At 55.2% G+C, this 15484-nt stretch overlaps 1 protein-coding gene across 1 annotated transcript in view; it reads left to right on the top strand.

The window, feature by feature from the left end:
* The window catches only part of RREB1 (ras responsive element binding protein 1), a 134974-nt gene that overhangs the window by 107124 nt on the left and 12366 nt on the right, over positions 1–15484 (top strand). The window contains 2 exon segments of the mRNA XM_041771889.1: positions 5414–5603; positions 6638–9533. Of these exon segments, the coding sequence (XP_041627823.1) occupies positions 5414–5603; positions 6638–9533 (3086 nt within the window).

Genomic DNA, 15484 nt, shown 5'->3' with positions numbered 1-15484 from the left:
GAACTTCTCTCATCCTTTAAATTTTCATTTGTATATTGTGTAATATGCCTGGCCCGTGTATGGAAATACTTAAAATGAACACATTTCTGTGTCAGACAACAAACACATATGGTGTGCGTGCTCAAAAATGTCCTGTTCGTCGGGTGCTGTCCAGTTTACCGACTTTCCAGCCCACTTTCTGGCTCACCTGCTTCCCTTTTGCAGTTAACTGCATGCTGCCAAGACTCAGTGTTGTGTATTCTCAGCCTGTTTATGTAAGTAATACTTGCAATCATTTCCTATCATTTAATTAAATTTCATAATAGGCCATTGAAGTTCTTTTTATTTTTTTAAAGAATAATCTCTGCGAAACTAAGTTGGGCTGACATGATTATGGTCCAGATTAGACAGGGTATTTCTTTTATTTAGAGGAGGCGAGACGTCTGTGAACGGTGGAAAGAAATAATCGTACAAGTCTGGGGGTTCTGCTTTCACTTGATGTGCAGAAATCTAAGTTCTTGCTCTGCCTTGAAGAATCTAAAACTGGGGGGTACCTGGCTGGCTGAGTTGGTTAAGCGTCTGCCTTTGGCTCAGGTCATGATCTCTAGGTCCTAGGACTGAGCCCCATGTGGGGTTCCCTGCTCCGCCAGGAGCCTGGCCCTCTCTCTCTGCCCCCCTCCCCTGCTTGTGTGTGCACTTGCTCGCTCTCTCTCAAATAAAATCTTTTTTTAAAAAAAGAGTGTAAAAGTGGAAATCCACAGTGCTGTATGATAAGCATGATTCATGCGGTGGCAGAGATGAGGAACGTCTCCCCGTGCAGCTAGGCTCCAGCGTTAAGTCCTTGGCGTTAAGTCCTTAGACTCATTCTGTTCTCTAAGGTTGCAGCAGTGCAGAATTAGTGATTATCAAACCGTCGTTTCTAGAGGAAACACAGGGTCAGCTTCCTGCGGGCCTCTGCTTGCATTTTCATCAGCTGATCCATACAGATCCTGGTGTTACGTTTTCTGTTTCAAGAAATCTTACTCCGTGAATAGTGCTGACTCAGGAACAGTGCACCCCGCCCCCCCCCCTCCCCCAGCACCGGAACCGGTGCCCGGATGAAGCTTGTCCGACGCACATCACAGCCTCTGGTGCTCACGCACACCGCAGGCGGCTCTTCAGTACTGTGCTTGGAGGCAGTCCTCAGCCACCAAATCACCAACGAGAGGCACAGGAATGCTGAAAGTATGGCACCAAGTAGACGGCGGGAGGGACACCTTACAGTCTGAGCTGGAGCAGGACGGCAGAGCAGTGTCGCTTTGGTCAGCCGCAGCCGGGAATGCACAGGCCTTGGTGGCTCCACTTTGTCACCTTTTGTGCACGTCCTCGGGTGCACCATGAGTAGGGACAGGGTTTTACAGATACATGGTAGCGAGTTGGCAAATTGACAAATACAGAATCCACCAGTAATGAGGATCGACCCTGCCTGAGGTTAGATAAAGTAGTTAATGTAGGGGGTGGCTTTCTTTTGCCGCACGCTGCACCTGAACCTCCTGCCTGACTCTGGTCCTTGAGCCCCTCCTCTGTAAGGTGCAGTGAAGCCTTCACAGGGAAAGCTGAGCGGGGACCCGGGGCCGGCTTCCAGGTGTGACTGAATGATCATCACACACTAGCTGATTCTTCCCTAGCGCTACCTCCCGGGATTATCAGGAAGAATGATTTTAGGTATTTGTTGTGACAGCCCCACATCCGGGACAGCACCCGGCGCTGGTCTGCAAACATCCTACATAAGATGTATGTAGTCAGTGCCAGCTATTGGAAGGAGCAAGTAGTACAGACTCCAGGTGCAGAGTGCTTGCGAGTGGCAGCCCCCTCGGCACCTGCCTTTGCACTTTGTCACTCTCTCTCTCTTATTCCTGCCTTCCAGGGAAGGCACAGAGCAGCTCAGCTCCCGTGTCGCGCAGCCTCCCAAACCTCACCTGGCTTGTGGCCAGCACGGGACAGAGGGAAAGAAGCTGGGAGAGAGAACGTCGGAATCCTCTCCGGTTCACAAAGGGCCAGGCCACATGAGGCCACCGGCTTGACCGCCCAGCCTGCCCAGAGTGGCTCACTCTGCCTGCACGTAAACCCCAGCTGGGGGGCCTTCCTGAGCCCTGGGCTCGGTGCCTCCCTCCAACCCCGGACCCCTCCACCTTTTCCCCAGAGAGAGGCTCAGGTAGTCTCATAGGTTTGCTGGGGAAACCCAGCTTTGCTTCACCCCTGCCACGGTGACACTCGGGGTAAGGGTTTCCCTTCTGTAGTTTTTATAAATTCACACACACACGCACACTTCTGCTGCAAATAGTGCTTTAGATGTCGTTGAAGCTCAGAAAAAGAGGCAAAAGGTCAGTTCACTCTCATTAGCCATTTATTTATATTCTTTAATTTATTCATGAGAGACAGGGAGAGGCAGAGACCCAAGCAGAGGGAGAAGCAGGCTCCCTGTGGGGAGCCCGACATGGGACTCAATCCCAGATCTCTAGGATCACACCCTGAGCCAAACACAGATGCTCAACCGCTGAGCCCCCCAGGTATCCCTCCATCTGTAATTAGATGTTTCTCCCTCTTTTTTTTAAGCTGTTTCTCTCTTATATGCATATTAGGAACATTTTAGATATACGCACGAGTAGAGAGCACAGTAATGAACCCCCGTGCTCCCCAGTTTCAGGAATTCCCATCTCATGGCCTGGCCCTAAACATTTCATCTCTTCTCCCATCCCACATAATTCCAAAACGAGTCCCAGGCATCACATTTCACTTACCAATATTTCACTACGTATCTGTAAAGGAGGGGGACTTTTAAAAAAAGTGCACAACCAGAAGACGACCACAGCTTAGAAAAGTTAGTAATGATTTCTCACTATTGTCCAGTGTGTGGTCAGTGTTAAATTTCCCCAGTGCAGACGTTCTCCCCAGGGTCAGTGGAGAGCTTCCAGCTGACCGACTGCCGGGGTGGTGATGGGTGGTGATGGGGTAGGGGTGACGACGAGCATGCAGTTGAACTGGAGTCTGGGCAGGGGCAGTGACAGAGCTGCCGTGGGGCCTTGACGTTGCAGCCCCTCCAACAGACAGCGGGGCTCTTGAGCGTGCTCTGGCTGGAAAGAGAAGTTCTCTTGAGAGGCTGCAGCCATGCTGTGTCCCTCCTCGCCTTTCTCAGGCCTGGGACTCGGCCCTCTGGGTGCTCAGGCCGGGCTTCCCAGTGGTTGGGCCGCCCCTCCGCCCACCCCCACCTGCACCTGAGGTCGCTCCAGGTTCCCTGGGGCCTCCATCCCGGGTGGGGGCCCAAAGACCGTTCCCTCAGAGAGACTTCTGTGTTTGAGTGGCTCGTGGGAACCCAGTGTGCTAAGTTTAATGGAACCACAATGGGAATCCTAATGGCAAGATGTGGCCGAGGTGGTGCTGGGGGCAGAAGAGGTTGGACACACAGCAGGGCCTGGCCTGGCCTGCCTGCCGCAGCACCATAAGGAGAGCAGAGGTGCACAGACTCGGCACGGCGTTCGTCACTAGAGGGAAATGAGCTCCGCTGCTTTGTGGGTTATTTATTATCCCCTTTTTTCCCCCGAGAAGAATTTCAAAGCAGAGAGTTTCTGCCAAGGTGCCTGCAGTTGTAAACTGGGGTCGGCCGTTTTCCCTGCACCGAGACCCACGTTTGTTCCCTGCAGAGCCCTGAGAGGACCTGCCTGGGGGGTTTTGTGAGAGCCACGTGCATTGCTACACACAGGTATTTGGAAAGGTGTGAGGCCCACAGCACCGTCCAACAAAGCCTGCTGTGGTCTTAGAAACAGAAATGCGTTAGGTCTGCACTACCCAGTGCCACTGTTGAAATGAGAGGAATGTGACTGGGGAAATTTCAATTAATTTAAATAGTCACATGTGGCTCCAGTGGCTGGTATATCCAGTACCAGTCCAGGGGATGCTCATTATACCATAATGACTGGGAGTTGTCGGATGGTTTTCAGTGAGGACCCAGAAGGTGACACTGTATGAAGAGCGGAGGAAGCATCATAAAATGTCTTCAGGCGCGGTGCCTGGGTGGCTCAATCAGTAACTCTCAATTTAGGCTCAGATCATGATCTCTGGGTCATGAGATCGAGCCCCACATGAGGCTCTGTGCTGGGCGTGGAGCCCGTCTGAGATTCTCTCTCTCCCTCCCCCTCTAAAAAAAAATTTTTTTTCTTTTTTTAAATAACAAAATGCATTTGTTTCACATCTTTGTGGCTCAGGACAGTTAAGGTGCAGGTCGTCTCTGAGGTGGAGAGCGCTGATGTTCAGATGGACTGCATCTGTGGGAGTCTTTCGAGGAAAAGGCAACAGCATCATAATAGGTGCGGGTGGAGGACGAACAGGGTTTATGTTTGATCTTTGCTTCATGCTAGCTGTGCCACCTCTGCCATGTTGCTTATGATTTTTGAGCCTCGGTGTTCCTGTCTATAAAACGAAAGTCAGAAGGGGCACCTGGGTGGCTCAGCGGTTGAGCATCTGCCTTTGGCTCAGGTCGTGATCCCAGAGTCCCAGGATCGAGTCCCACATCGGGCTCCCCGCAGGGAGCCTGCTTCCCCCGCTGCCTGTGTCTCTCATGAATCAGTTAAAAAAAAAACAAAAAAAACATGAAAGGATGCCCACCTGCCTGCGAGGGGCATGGTTGGTGCCCCTGCAGGATGCTTTGCTCTTTAGTGTAGGAGCAATGGTGCTTTTTCAGATCACGATGCTTAATAATATCAGAATTAAATACATAGTCACTGTCTTGTGCTACTAGTTCGGTTGGAGAACCTGATTATCATTTCATCCTCTTCCTTTCATCCCCATCAGAGACGGGGGATGCTGTAGAGTGTGTGCAAATGTGTGCTATTTGACTTTTTAAGCACTTATGATAATTAGAATCTGTGCAGCGAAGGGTGGGAGAGACACCTTCAAAATGACCATCTGTGCTGCGTAATTCAGGTAAGAACAAGTAAGCCTCAGGTTCCCAGCTGTCTTACCGGACGTACCTCCCTGTTCTGTCTGCAAAGATTGCGTATCCAGAAGTTGGTGAAATACAGTCTTTTTTTAAAGGAAGCGTTTTCTCGGTGCTAACCACGAGCAGAGAGGCTTCTTGGTATCCTGTCATTTTTGTTTTGATTGAGATGAAGCAACAGAAAATACAGTGCGCGGGGATCCCTGGGTGGCTCAGCGGTTTAGCGCCTGCCTTTGGCCCAGGGCACGATCCTGGAGTCCCGGGATCGAGTCCCACGTCGGGCTCCCGGCATGGAGCCTGCTTCTCCCTCTTCCCCCCTCTCTCTCTCTCTCTCTCTCTCTCTCTCATGTCTATCATAAATAAATAGAATAAATCTTAAAGAAAAAAGAAAATACAGTGCGCTACTGGACAAGCGGAAACTCTGAGCGGCCCCCTTATATCCTGTCCGTTTTTTTCTGCCAGATGTGACATTTGCTGCGTTACCTTTCGAACACACCGAGGATTGCTGCGTCACAATGCGCTCGTCCACAAACAACTTCCCAGGGACGCAATGGGAAGGCCTTTCATACAGAACAACCCTTCCATTCCTGCTGGCTTCCATGACTTAGGATTCACTGACTTCTCCTGTAGGAAGTTCCCTCGAATTTCTCAGGTATTTGGCTCGGCCCATGGACCCGGAAGCCACCTCCGCACGGGCTGAGTAGACCAGACCCCCCACTCCCACCCCAAAACCCTGAGGCTTCCCTTCCTTAAAATGTTGTCAGTTGGGTTTGTCTTTTTTTCATATATAACAACCTTTTTTCTTGAAACTCCACTCGGTCTTTCAGTCTCCATCGGGTCATTGAGCTGCCGGGTGGGTTTTTATTTTGTGTTGAGTTTCTTACTAACCTGTGTCTGCTTTCCCATTCTTGGGGCGTTTGGATTTAAAGTTGTGAATTGCTCACCACCCCTACCCCACCCCTGTCTATCTGAATTGCGTTTGTATTTTTTAAATTTTTCCTTAATAGGCATATTACAGGTAAATATTCCCAGTGCCGGTGTCGCAGTTTATATTAAAGATGTTTGGGGTCATTATTAACCCGAACCATGTTTGTTCTCTGCCTGTAAAACACCTGCCAAAACTACTTGGAAACTACTTTAAAAAAAAAAAAATTGAGATACAGGGTATCAACAGGGAAACCCTTGAGGCACAAAAGCCTCAAGTTCAGTGAATTATTCCGTATGTATAGACACATACGTATTTACCCACATGTATGCACTCACGTGACCCTCCCCCCCCTCCTCATGCCCCTGCCCAGGCAACGCCCTTTGTCCCACAATCAAGAAGGTATAGTCACTTCTCCCCTGGTGGTAGGAAGTCCCCATCCCGGTAGTTTTCCAGAACACCATGTTCTGAAAGAGACTTTGTCCTATCTTTGTGCTGTTATTACTTAACCGTGTTTCACTGCTTCTCTGAGATACCCTGGGGTTGATGTCATTCACCAGGCAGGAAGGTGCTTAGGATGCTCTGCGGGTTCCCTGATTGAGTCGGGGATGGGCGTTAGCAAGCCGGGGGGCGGGGGTGGCGGGAGGCCCAGGCTGGGTGCTGGGGCAACCGGACAGCAGATAGGTTTCTGCCCCTCGGGGGAAGTGATGATTTTTAAACCCTCTCTGTTCCCTTGCTGTTGCCGACCCGCTTCCACGCAGGCCTGGTGTGAGACAAACCTACGGAGGTGCATCAGCGAGCAGCACCGGTTCGTCTGCGACACGTGTGACAAGGCGTTCCCCATGCTCTCCTCGCTCGCCCTGCACAGACAGACCCACGTGGCCACGGACCAGGGACGGGAAAGGCTGCCGGCCAAGACCCTGCCGGGGGACGCCCTGGACCAGAAGGCCTTCCTGGCCTTGCTGGGCCTGCAGCACACCAAAGACGTCAGGCCTGCCCCCGCCGAGGAGCCCTTGCCAGATGACAACCAAGCAATACAGCTCCAGACACTCAAGTGTCAGCTACCTCAGGACCCCGGCTGCACCAACATTCTGAGTCTGTCTCCTTTTGAAGCTGCTTCCCTGGGCGGCTCTCTCACGGTCCTCCCGGCCACCAAGGAGAGCATGAAGCACCTGTCCTTGCAGCCCTTCCAGAAGGGCTTCATCATCCAGCCCGACAGTAGTATTGTGGTCAAGCCCATCTCTGGCGAGTCCGCCATCGAGCTGGCTGACATCCAGCAGATTCTGAAGATGGCGGCCTCTGCGCCCCCTCAGATCAGTCTTCCACCTCTCTCCAAGGCCCCCGCTGCCCCTCTGCAGGCCATCTTCAAACACATGCCCCCTCTGAAGCCAAAGCCCCTGGTCACCCCGCGGACGGTGGTGGCCACGTCCACGCCCCCGCCGCTCCTCAACGCCCAGCAGGCCTCCCCCGGCTGCATCAGCCCCAGCCTCCCCCCGCCGCCCCTGAAGCTCCTCAAAGGCCCCATGGAGGCGGCCTCCAGCGCCCACCTGCTGCAGTCCCAGGCCGGGGCCCAGCCGGACACGGCCACACAGCTTTTCCTGCAGCAGCCGCGGCTGGAACTGCCAGGCCAGGCTGAGATGAAGACGCAGCTGGAGCAAGACAGCATCATCGAGGCCCTGCTGCCCCTGAGCATGGAGGCCAAGATCAAGCAGGAGATCACAGAGGGGGACCTCAAGGCCATCATGACGGGGCCCGGCAGCAAGAAGGCGCCAGCCATGCGCAAGGTGCTCTACCCCTGCCGCTTCTGCAACCAGGTGTTCGCCTTCTCCGGGGTGCTGCGCGCGCATGTGCGCTCCCACCTGGGCATCTCGCCCTACCAGTGCAACATCTGCGACTACATCGCGGCCGACAAGGCCGCGCTCATCCGCCACCTGCGCACACACAGCGGCGAGCGGCCCTACATCTGCAAGATCTGCCACTACCCCTTCACCGTCAAGGCCAACTGTGAGCGGCACCTGCGTAAGAAGCACCTCAAGGCCACGCGCAAGGACATCGAGAAGAACATCGAGTACGTGACCAGCAGCACCGCCGAGATGGTGGACGCCTTCTGCTCCCCGGACACGGTGTGCCGGCTGTGCGGCGAGGACCTGAAGCACTACCGGGCCCTGCGCATCCACATGCGCACGCACTGCGGCCGCGGCCTGGGCGGCTGCCCCAAGGGCCGCAAGCCCTTCGAGTGCAAGGAGTGCAGCGCCGCCTTCTCGGCCAAGCGCAACTGCATCCACCACATCCTGAAGCAGCACCTGCACGTGCCCGAGCACGACATTGAGAGCTACGTCCTGGCCACTGATGGCCTGAGTCCCGCCGAGGCGGCCGCCGAGGCCTCAGGGAGGGTGGAGGACGGGGGCGGGCCGTTTGGCGATCGCAAGCCCCTGGCCGCCTTCCTGGAGCCGCAGAACGGCTTTCTCCACGGGGGCCCCGCGCAGCCCCTGCCGCCCCACGTCTCGGTCAAGCTGGAGCCCGCCAGCAACTTCGCGGTGGACTTCAACGAGCCGCTGGACTTCTCCCAGAAGGGCCTGGCCCTGGTGCAAGTAAAGCAGGAGAGTGCGGCCTTCCTGAGCCCCGCCTCCGCGGCCCCCTATGACTGCTCCATGGAGCCCATTGACCTGTCCATCCCCAAGAACTTGAGGAAAGGAGACAAGGACGTGGGTGCTGCTGGCGAAGCCAAGAAGCCTGAGCAGGAACCGGGCAGTGGCGAGCAGCCGTCCCCCTGCCCTCCGCCGTGCCCTCCGCTGCCAGTGCCCTTGGGGCCCGGTGGGGGCCCGGAGAAGCCCGTGGCCTCTGCAGCCAGCACTCTGGAAGCCCACGCTCAGCCCCTGCGGGGCTCTGTCCAGCTGGCCGTCCCCATCTACTCCTCCGCGCTGGTCAACAGCTCCCCCATCTTGGGTGGCTCCACCCTCATCAGCAGCCCGGCGTTGCTGCGGCCCCTGCGCCCCAAGCCCCCCCTGCTCTTGCCAAAGCCCCCCGTGACGGAAGAGCTGCCCCCGCTGGCCTCCATCGCCCAGATCATCTCGTCCGTGTCCTCGGCGCCCACCTTGCTGAAGGCTAAGGTGGCCGACCCGGGGCCCACGAGCGCCGGCAGCCCCAGCACGGCCCCAGACAGCTTAGGAAGCACTGTTCCCAGAGCTGCCACCGCCCCCGCCAACTCCGCCGGCCCCAAAGAATCCAGCGACCCGTCCCCTCCTGCCAACAGCCCAGAGGCGGCCTCACCCACCGAGCAGGGGCCCGCGGGCTCATCCAAGAAGAGGGGCCGGAGGAAGGGCATGAGGAGCCGGCCCCGCTCCAGCAGCGGCGCGGTGGACCTGGACTCCAGCGGGGAGTTCGCCAGCATCGAGAAGATGCTGGCCACGACGGACACCAACAAGTTCAGTCCGTTTCTACAGACCACGGAGGACGATGCTCAGGACGAGGTGGCCGGAGCCCCCGCAGACCACAACGGGCCCAGTGACGAAGAGCAGGGCAGCCCTCCGGAAGACAAACTGCTGAGGGTGAAGCGGAACTCCTACGCCAACTGCCTGCAGAAGATCAACTGTCCCCACTGCCCCCGGGTCTTCCCCTGGGCTAGCTCCCTCCAGAGGCACATGCTCACACACACTGGTAAGAGGGCCCGTCAGGCCCTGAGCGCCACTTCCTGGAGGGGAGGCTGTGGCCTGGCTGGCCAGGGAGTGGGGAGGACAAGGGGCAGGGTGGAAGGCGTGGGACCCTTTTGCCCACGACCCCGTTTCTAGCTCCTCCCTCAGTCTGGGGAGCAGGGGCTTGCCTGCTGGAGAGCTTTCCCCTGTGTGCCCTTGCACCCAGAATCCTGTTCCCACCGTCTCGGCCCTCCAGGGGCTGCTGGTGAAGGCAGGCGTTAAATGTAGGTGTTTGGGCGTGAAAACAGTCCGGGGCCCCTTGGGTCACGAACGTCCATCCATCTCATCCCTTCAGGAGGCGGTAGCAGGATTACTTGGGGACAGGAGGCCAGTTAGGGCAAAAGTAGAACTCATCAGCCATGGTGAACCTGCTGCTTTGGCTGGACAAACTGCCTCCCAGACTCCGCACAGCAGCTTCTAAAATCTCAAACGTTCTGTAACGTGCTTTTGACTCCACGTATTCTTAAAGAGAATATTGCAGACCTCACAGTTATCTTTCATTGTGCTAATGCAATCCCAGCTTCCCGATGATGGGGGAAATCAGTGACAAATAGAATTTTTTTTTTTTTTTTTTTTTTAGATTTTATTTATTCTAAAACCATCAGCCGTTCTGGAGAAACACACAGATACACCAGTGTATGTTCCAAGGGACACACTTAAATTGCCAAAAACCTATCCCAAAGTATTCTTCAAGTGTTAGTGTGTGTGTGTGTTTTTTTTGTTTTTTGTTTTTTTTTTTGAGAGAAGTTTAACAGGATGCGTTTTCAGTAATTTTATACCAGGTACTTCCAAATAGTCACATGGCCTTACGCTCCCCTCGTCTTTCTGATTTACTGAGTATTTACACAGGGTTTCTGTCATTGACCCGAAGGTCAGCCGGGTGAGATCTTTAACCCCTAGGAGATTACCACCCAAGCACTAATGGGTAGTCCCCGAAGCCAAATAGGGAACTGTGTGATACGGGATTGCCAGGTAGAATACTGGATGCTAGTTAAATTTCAGATAAAAAGCAAATAATTTGTAGCGTAGGTGTTTCTCCATCATTTATCTGAACTTCAAACTGAAGCGTCTTCAGCTGCTAAACCTGACAGCTGTAGTTAGTTACGAGGCTTAGGACTGGGAGGCAGAGGTACCGGGAGCTGGGTGTGAGCCTTGCTCTGCACCCAGGTGCGAAGGCTTCGTCCAGAAGGGGCATCACCGCAGAAGCGTCCCGGAAGCCCATGACAGGCTGTCACTGCTGACGAGGGAGGGAGGTCGCCAAGCAGCCCCTGGGAAACGGAGGGGGGGGGCAGGGGGGGGTGCAGGCTGCAGGTGGGGCTCTCTGAGACTGGTTGCCACAGAGATGCCGCATCTCTCTCTGGGCTGGCGGCGCCTTGAATCCAGGACTCCGGTGGCAGCAGGCCAGGAGCGCCTGTCCACGGGGGACTCGAATATGTAACAGAATTTCTAGATTTGTGAAGTCCCTGCTACGCTTTCAGGCTGTCCTTTTCCCTTCACCGGAAACCACGTAAGCCTGGCAGAGGAAAGTGGCAGTTTGTGTGGAGAAGGCAGGTCAGAAAAGCGAAGCCATCATAACCAGGAGGTGCCCCCACGCGGTGGCGTCTCGCCACCCTTTTCGGGGGACGCTTGTTTGTCACCTGCAGAGCCTTTGGAGAAGTGAGTACTCGTGTTAGCACTTCTCAGAAAGCAGGTGGCTGGGGGTGACCATGAGCGGGGCTCTTGCCGCGGCCTCCCCCTGCTCCCCCGGCTCAGAGCCCTGTGCACGTTTTCCGTGGCTGAGGCCTTCCCCTCCCTGGCCAACCGCCAGTCTCTCCCAGGGACGGCCCGGCCGCCGTTTCCCTCCAGGAGGCCTGCCCACCTCTTCACCTGCCTGATAGAAGTTCCCTGTCGTGCGGTTGCCTGGCCTTCGGACGCCGAAACGTCGTAGGTGGCGTACGGTCTTGTAGCGTCTGAAGCCGAGCAAGGAAGGCGGGAGGGTGGGATAGGGTGCGGTGGGGTGGCTATTGATAGAAAACACGTCGGGCCACTTCTCCGTCACCGGTTACTAAACCCTCGGCGGTGGCCGTGCCTGTCACAGCCCCGTCCGCGACGCCCTGGCCGTGACCTGAGGGCGGCCCCAGCCTGGGTAGAGCTAGGCCTTCCCGAGCTGTCCCGTGAGGGTGATGCTGTCCACAGCTGGAAGCAAGGAAGCGAAGGCTCACAGAGGCCGAGCAACTGGCCCGTAGTCCCGTGGGTCGGGAGTGCTAGAGCGCGAGTTCAAAGCCAGGGTCACGTCCCCTGCGGCTGCCCCATGGTTGGGTGTGTGGCTGCTGGTTCTCTGCCGGCAGGTGTCCGGGGCATGCCTGCTTCTGCCTTCGTGACATATCCGGACACGCTCCAGTGCGGAAGACTGGCAAGGGGTTGGAGAGGAGACGCAGACCCAACTCCCCGCCATGAGGCCCAGCGGCCTTGAGCCCGTGCTGGCCGCCCGCATAGACGCCCTGTAAGCTGGCGCCCCCTGGGCCTGGTTAACATCCTTTGCTGTTGTTCTGCCTCAGCTTCCGGTGACAGTCCCAGCATCACCTCTGTTAAATAATTTTACAGAGCACTTGGCTGTGCCTGGTGCTGTGTTAGAACATTTTCCATTCATCAAGTGTCACAGCTGGACGGAGCCTGGGAAATCGTCCGACCCACCCCCTCTCCCACGGACTGGTGTTTTCCTGGTAGACGCTGAGCTGTTGAGGAATCCCCCAGCCGCCTGTGCTTGGGCTCCCTGGCCCTGTGACGTGCTCCCTCCAGAAACCTCGAAATAGGACGGAGGCACACATGTACGCGCACAGAAGCTAAACGGCTCTGAAATGGCCTTGTCGACAAAAAGCAGTCTGCAGAAAAGAGGCTTTTTTTGTCCCCCCGTAGTGTTAAAATCTAGCTGTGCGCTAGCCAGAAGCTTCGAGCAGTGTCTGGGGTCAGATGGCCGTTAGGCAGACCGCCTCTTGTGTCTCAGGAGCCCCCCCTCCTCCTGACCTGTTAGCAAATGCACAGAATGATCAGAACATCCTAGACGGGCAGCATTAGGGAGACCAGATGTCCCGCATCCAGGGGGCTTGCTGTGGCTGCGGGGGAGGGCCCGTGGCTCTGGTTCTGGGGATTACGTCCCGGGTGAAGCCAGGCGTCTGTCTGCCGTCCTGCTTCATCAGCCCCGGTGAGCTCTATGTGAGGCTGAGCTCCCTCCTCGCACTCTCCTAGCCTGTGTCCCCGGGGAGCGGGGCTGGTCCCTGGTTCTTCGCTGCCTCCTCCTCCTCCTCTGCCTGAATAGTGTTGCCTCCTTGGGAGAGGACACTCTGCTGTCCCTGCCCTTCCTCCTCACGTAGGCCACAGGCCAAGAGAATACAGAAAATGCACTTGGCCCACTTCTCCTCCAAATGACAAATCCCAGGTCAGGACCCTCGGATGGCTGAGCACCCTCCCCCCACTCTCCCTGCCCCCCAGCTCTGACCTTTTGGGATCCTCCCAGGTGGTGTTTGTGCCTTTTCTTTGCTGACCTGAGGCCCTCTGCACTCACCTGTCCTACCCGCTGCTCACAGTGACCAGCGTCAGTGTCAGAGCTGAAGTCAGTACGACGTGCAAACCTCAGTGTGGAAAGTGCTTTGGACCCAAACCAGTGCAGTTTGGCTACTTCTGACTTTCTGAAGTTGGCAGCCTTGGCCATTTTTGCCCAGTCAGCCCTGCGTGCATCTCTGAGACACACAGGGGAGAGAGAAGCCTTACCCATGAGGGTGAGGGCCATGGAAAGAAAGAAGTCTGAGGGTGGGACGAGCGCCCGCTGCTCATTCTTCTCCTCATGAGCCCGGTGCCTGCCAGATGGCATCACGTAGCACACGTTCCTCTTTTCCCGACTGCTCTCTGACAGTGAAGCAGGCTAGCCGATGGCTTTCACGGCTCCTGATGGAGGTAGCGGGCGGCCGTAGGTCTCTGGTGTGAAGGAAACTCCTGTGGTTACAGGTGCACTTAGAAACACCCCTGCCAGAGCAGTAACCTGTGGCAGTTACCCAAATCAATGAACTCGTGAGATACTTTCCAGGTAGATCACCAGGGGACAAGTTTTGGGGAAGCCTGTCTGATCCAGAAATGACTGGAAGGGCTCGTGTTTATCTCTGTCCGTGCACTCCAGAGAACACACACCACACCGCTATTCAAAACGTCAGACTTGTGTGTCGATTATACGTCAGTAAAAATAAGCGAGTGGGTGAACGAAGGCAAAAATGTCAGGCTTCTGCAGCGAGAGGTGAACTTTTAAAGATTCCTGTTCGTTGTCGCTTTGAGAACCTTCATAATGCGATTACGATACTCTGACATCATTGGGTTCTTGTTTGATTTTGGCACACAGATGGGAATTTTCAACATGGGGCCCGAGCCCGGCTGTCCAAACCCAGCTGTAGAAGGGGAGCTGTCAAGTCAGAGCAAACCATGTATTGGGAAGAAGTAAGGAACCGATTTTATGATTTCAAATCCAGAATCCCAACAGTTAGTTCCTCATCATCCCAGCTTCTGACTGGTGTCGCTCCCAGCTAGGCCTGGCCTGACTCGGAGAAGCTGTGATAGTTGATGCTTGACGATGAAATATTAAAGTATTTTTCTTACTTAAAATAAAGGCCGAATAATTATGGAAGATTATGTTCAGTGTTTAGCAAAAGGCAAGGGTAATTTGGAGCGTGCCTCTCCGCCCCCCCCCCCCCAAAAATAATCATTATAACACAACCAGTCTTCATGTAAAAGCGTGATTTGGGTTTTTTTTTTGTTTTTTTTGTTTTTTTAAGATTTTTATGTATTCATGAGAGACACAGAGAGAGACACAGGCAGAGGGAGACGCAGGCTCCTTGGAGGGAGGTCAATGTGGGACTTGATCCCAGGACCCCGGGATCACGCTCTGAGCTGAAGGCAGACGCTCAGCTGCGGAGCCACCCAGGTGTCCCATGATTTTTTTTTTTATGTCATTTGTATAACTTAGCAGAAAACACAGCTCTGTGGAGGGAAGCCTTTTTTTTTTTTTTTTTTTTAAAGGAAAGCTTTAAAGCCGTGGGCTCTCCACTCGATCCTGTAGGTCCCCTGTGAGCCCCTTCAAAGCACACATGCCAGGCGTCTGGGATTCTCATTCCATGGCCTTTGATGGTTTCGGGCATCTGTATTCTTAAAAAGTTCCACTGGTGATTTTGAAGCATCACCCGGAAGGGTCTTGCAGCTCAGGAGGGAAGGGACGTCCCCTTTCCTTGATTGCTCCCGATGCTGGGATTTGGCAGGGCAGTGATTCTGGGCGTGCTCTGTGTGACTGGCGCCCCCTGGAGTTGTGTGGTGTCGGTGCTAGTTTTCCTTCCCCTTGTGAGCCAAGGCCCAGGCGCCGGGCCCAGGTGGTCACTTGCAGTGGATGCGTGGGTCGTCCCCTGCACTAGATGGAGCATTCGTTGACAGCCAGCGGGAGGCTGAGGGCCCCAGGGATTGGTGTGTCGAGGGGGCCGCGCCGGCTGACTTTGCTGCCAGTTCTTGACACATGCACTCGATGGTGGCGGCCCCAGGGTTCCGAGGGACACCCGCCAGGCTGCAGCTCTGAAGTCGTGTTTGTTAGTACACAAAACCTCTTCCCCTGTAAAATCAGAAAGTGGGATCTTAGCACTTGGGGGAAAACAGAAGAATCCAGCGATAGGGTAAATGGCCTTCCCTCTCCTGCATTTCCGCTCACCGGCCCCTTCCCTTGGCCCCTGCTGCTCCTCCCGTCCTCCTTGCCTTTGCTTCTCCCTGCGCGTCCAGCCTCGTGCACACACACACAGGACAAGTTGCAGAGGAGCCTGGCCCACGTTTTGGAAATACTGTGTTTATGGTACAGAAGGAGTCAAGATGGGAGGATAAGACAGGCAAAGCAAAGCCGAGAACCCGTTTCTCAGG

The sequence above is a fragment of the Vulpes lagopus genome, chromosome 10 (genome assembly GCF_018345385.1).
Source record: "Vulpes lagopus strain Blue_001 chromosome 10, ASM1834538v1, whole genome shotgun sequence".
Taxonomy (NCBI): Eukaryota; Metazoa; Chordata; class Mammalia; order Carnivora; family Canidae; genus Vulpes; species Vulpes lagopus.
The sequence above is the reverse complement of the archived record's forward strand: the minus strand, read 5'-3'. Positions and strand labels throughout refer to the sequence as shown.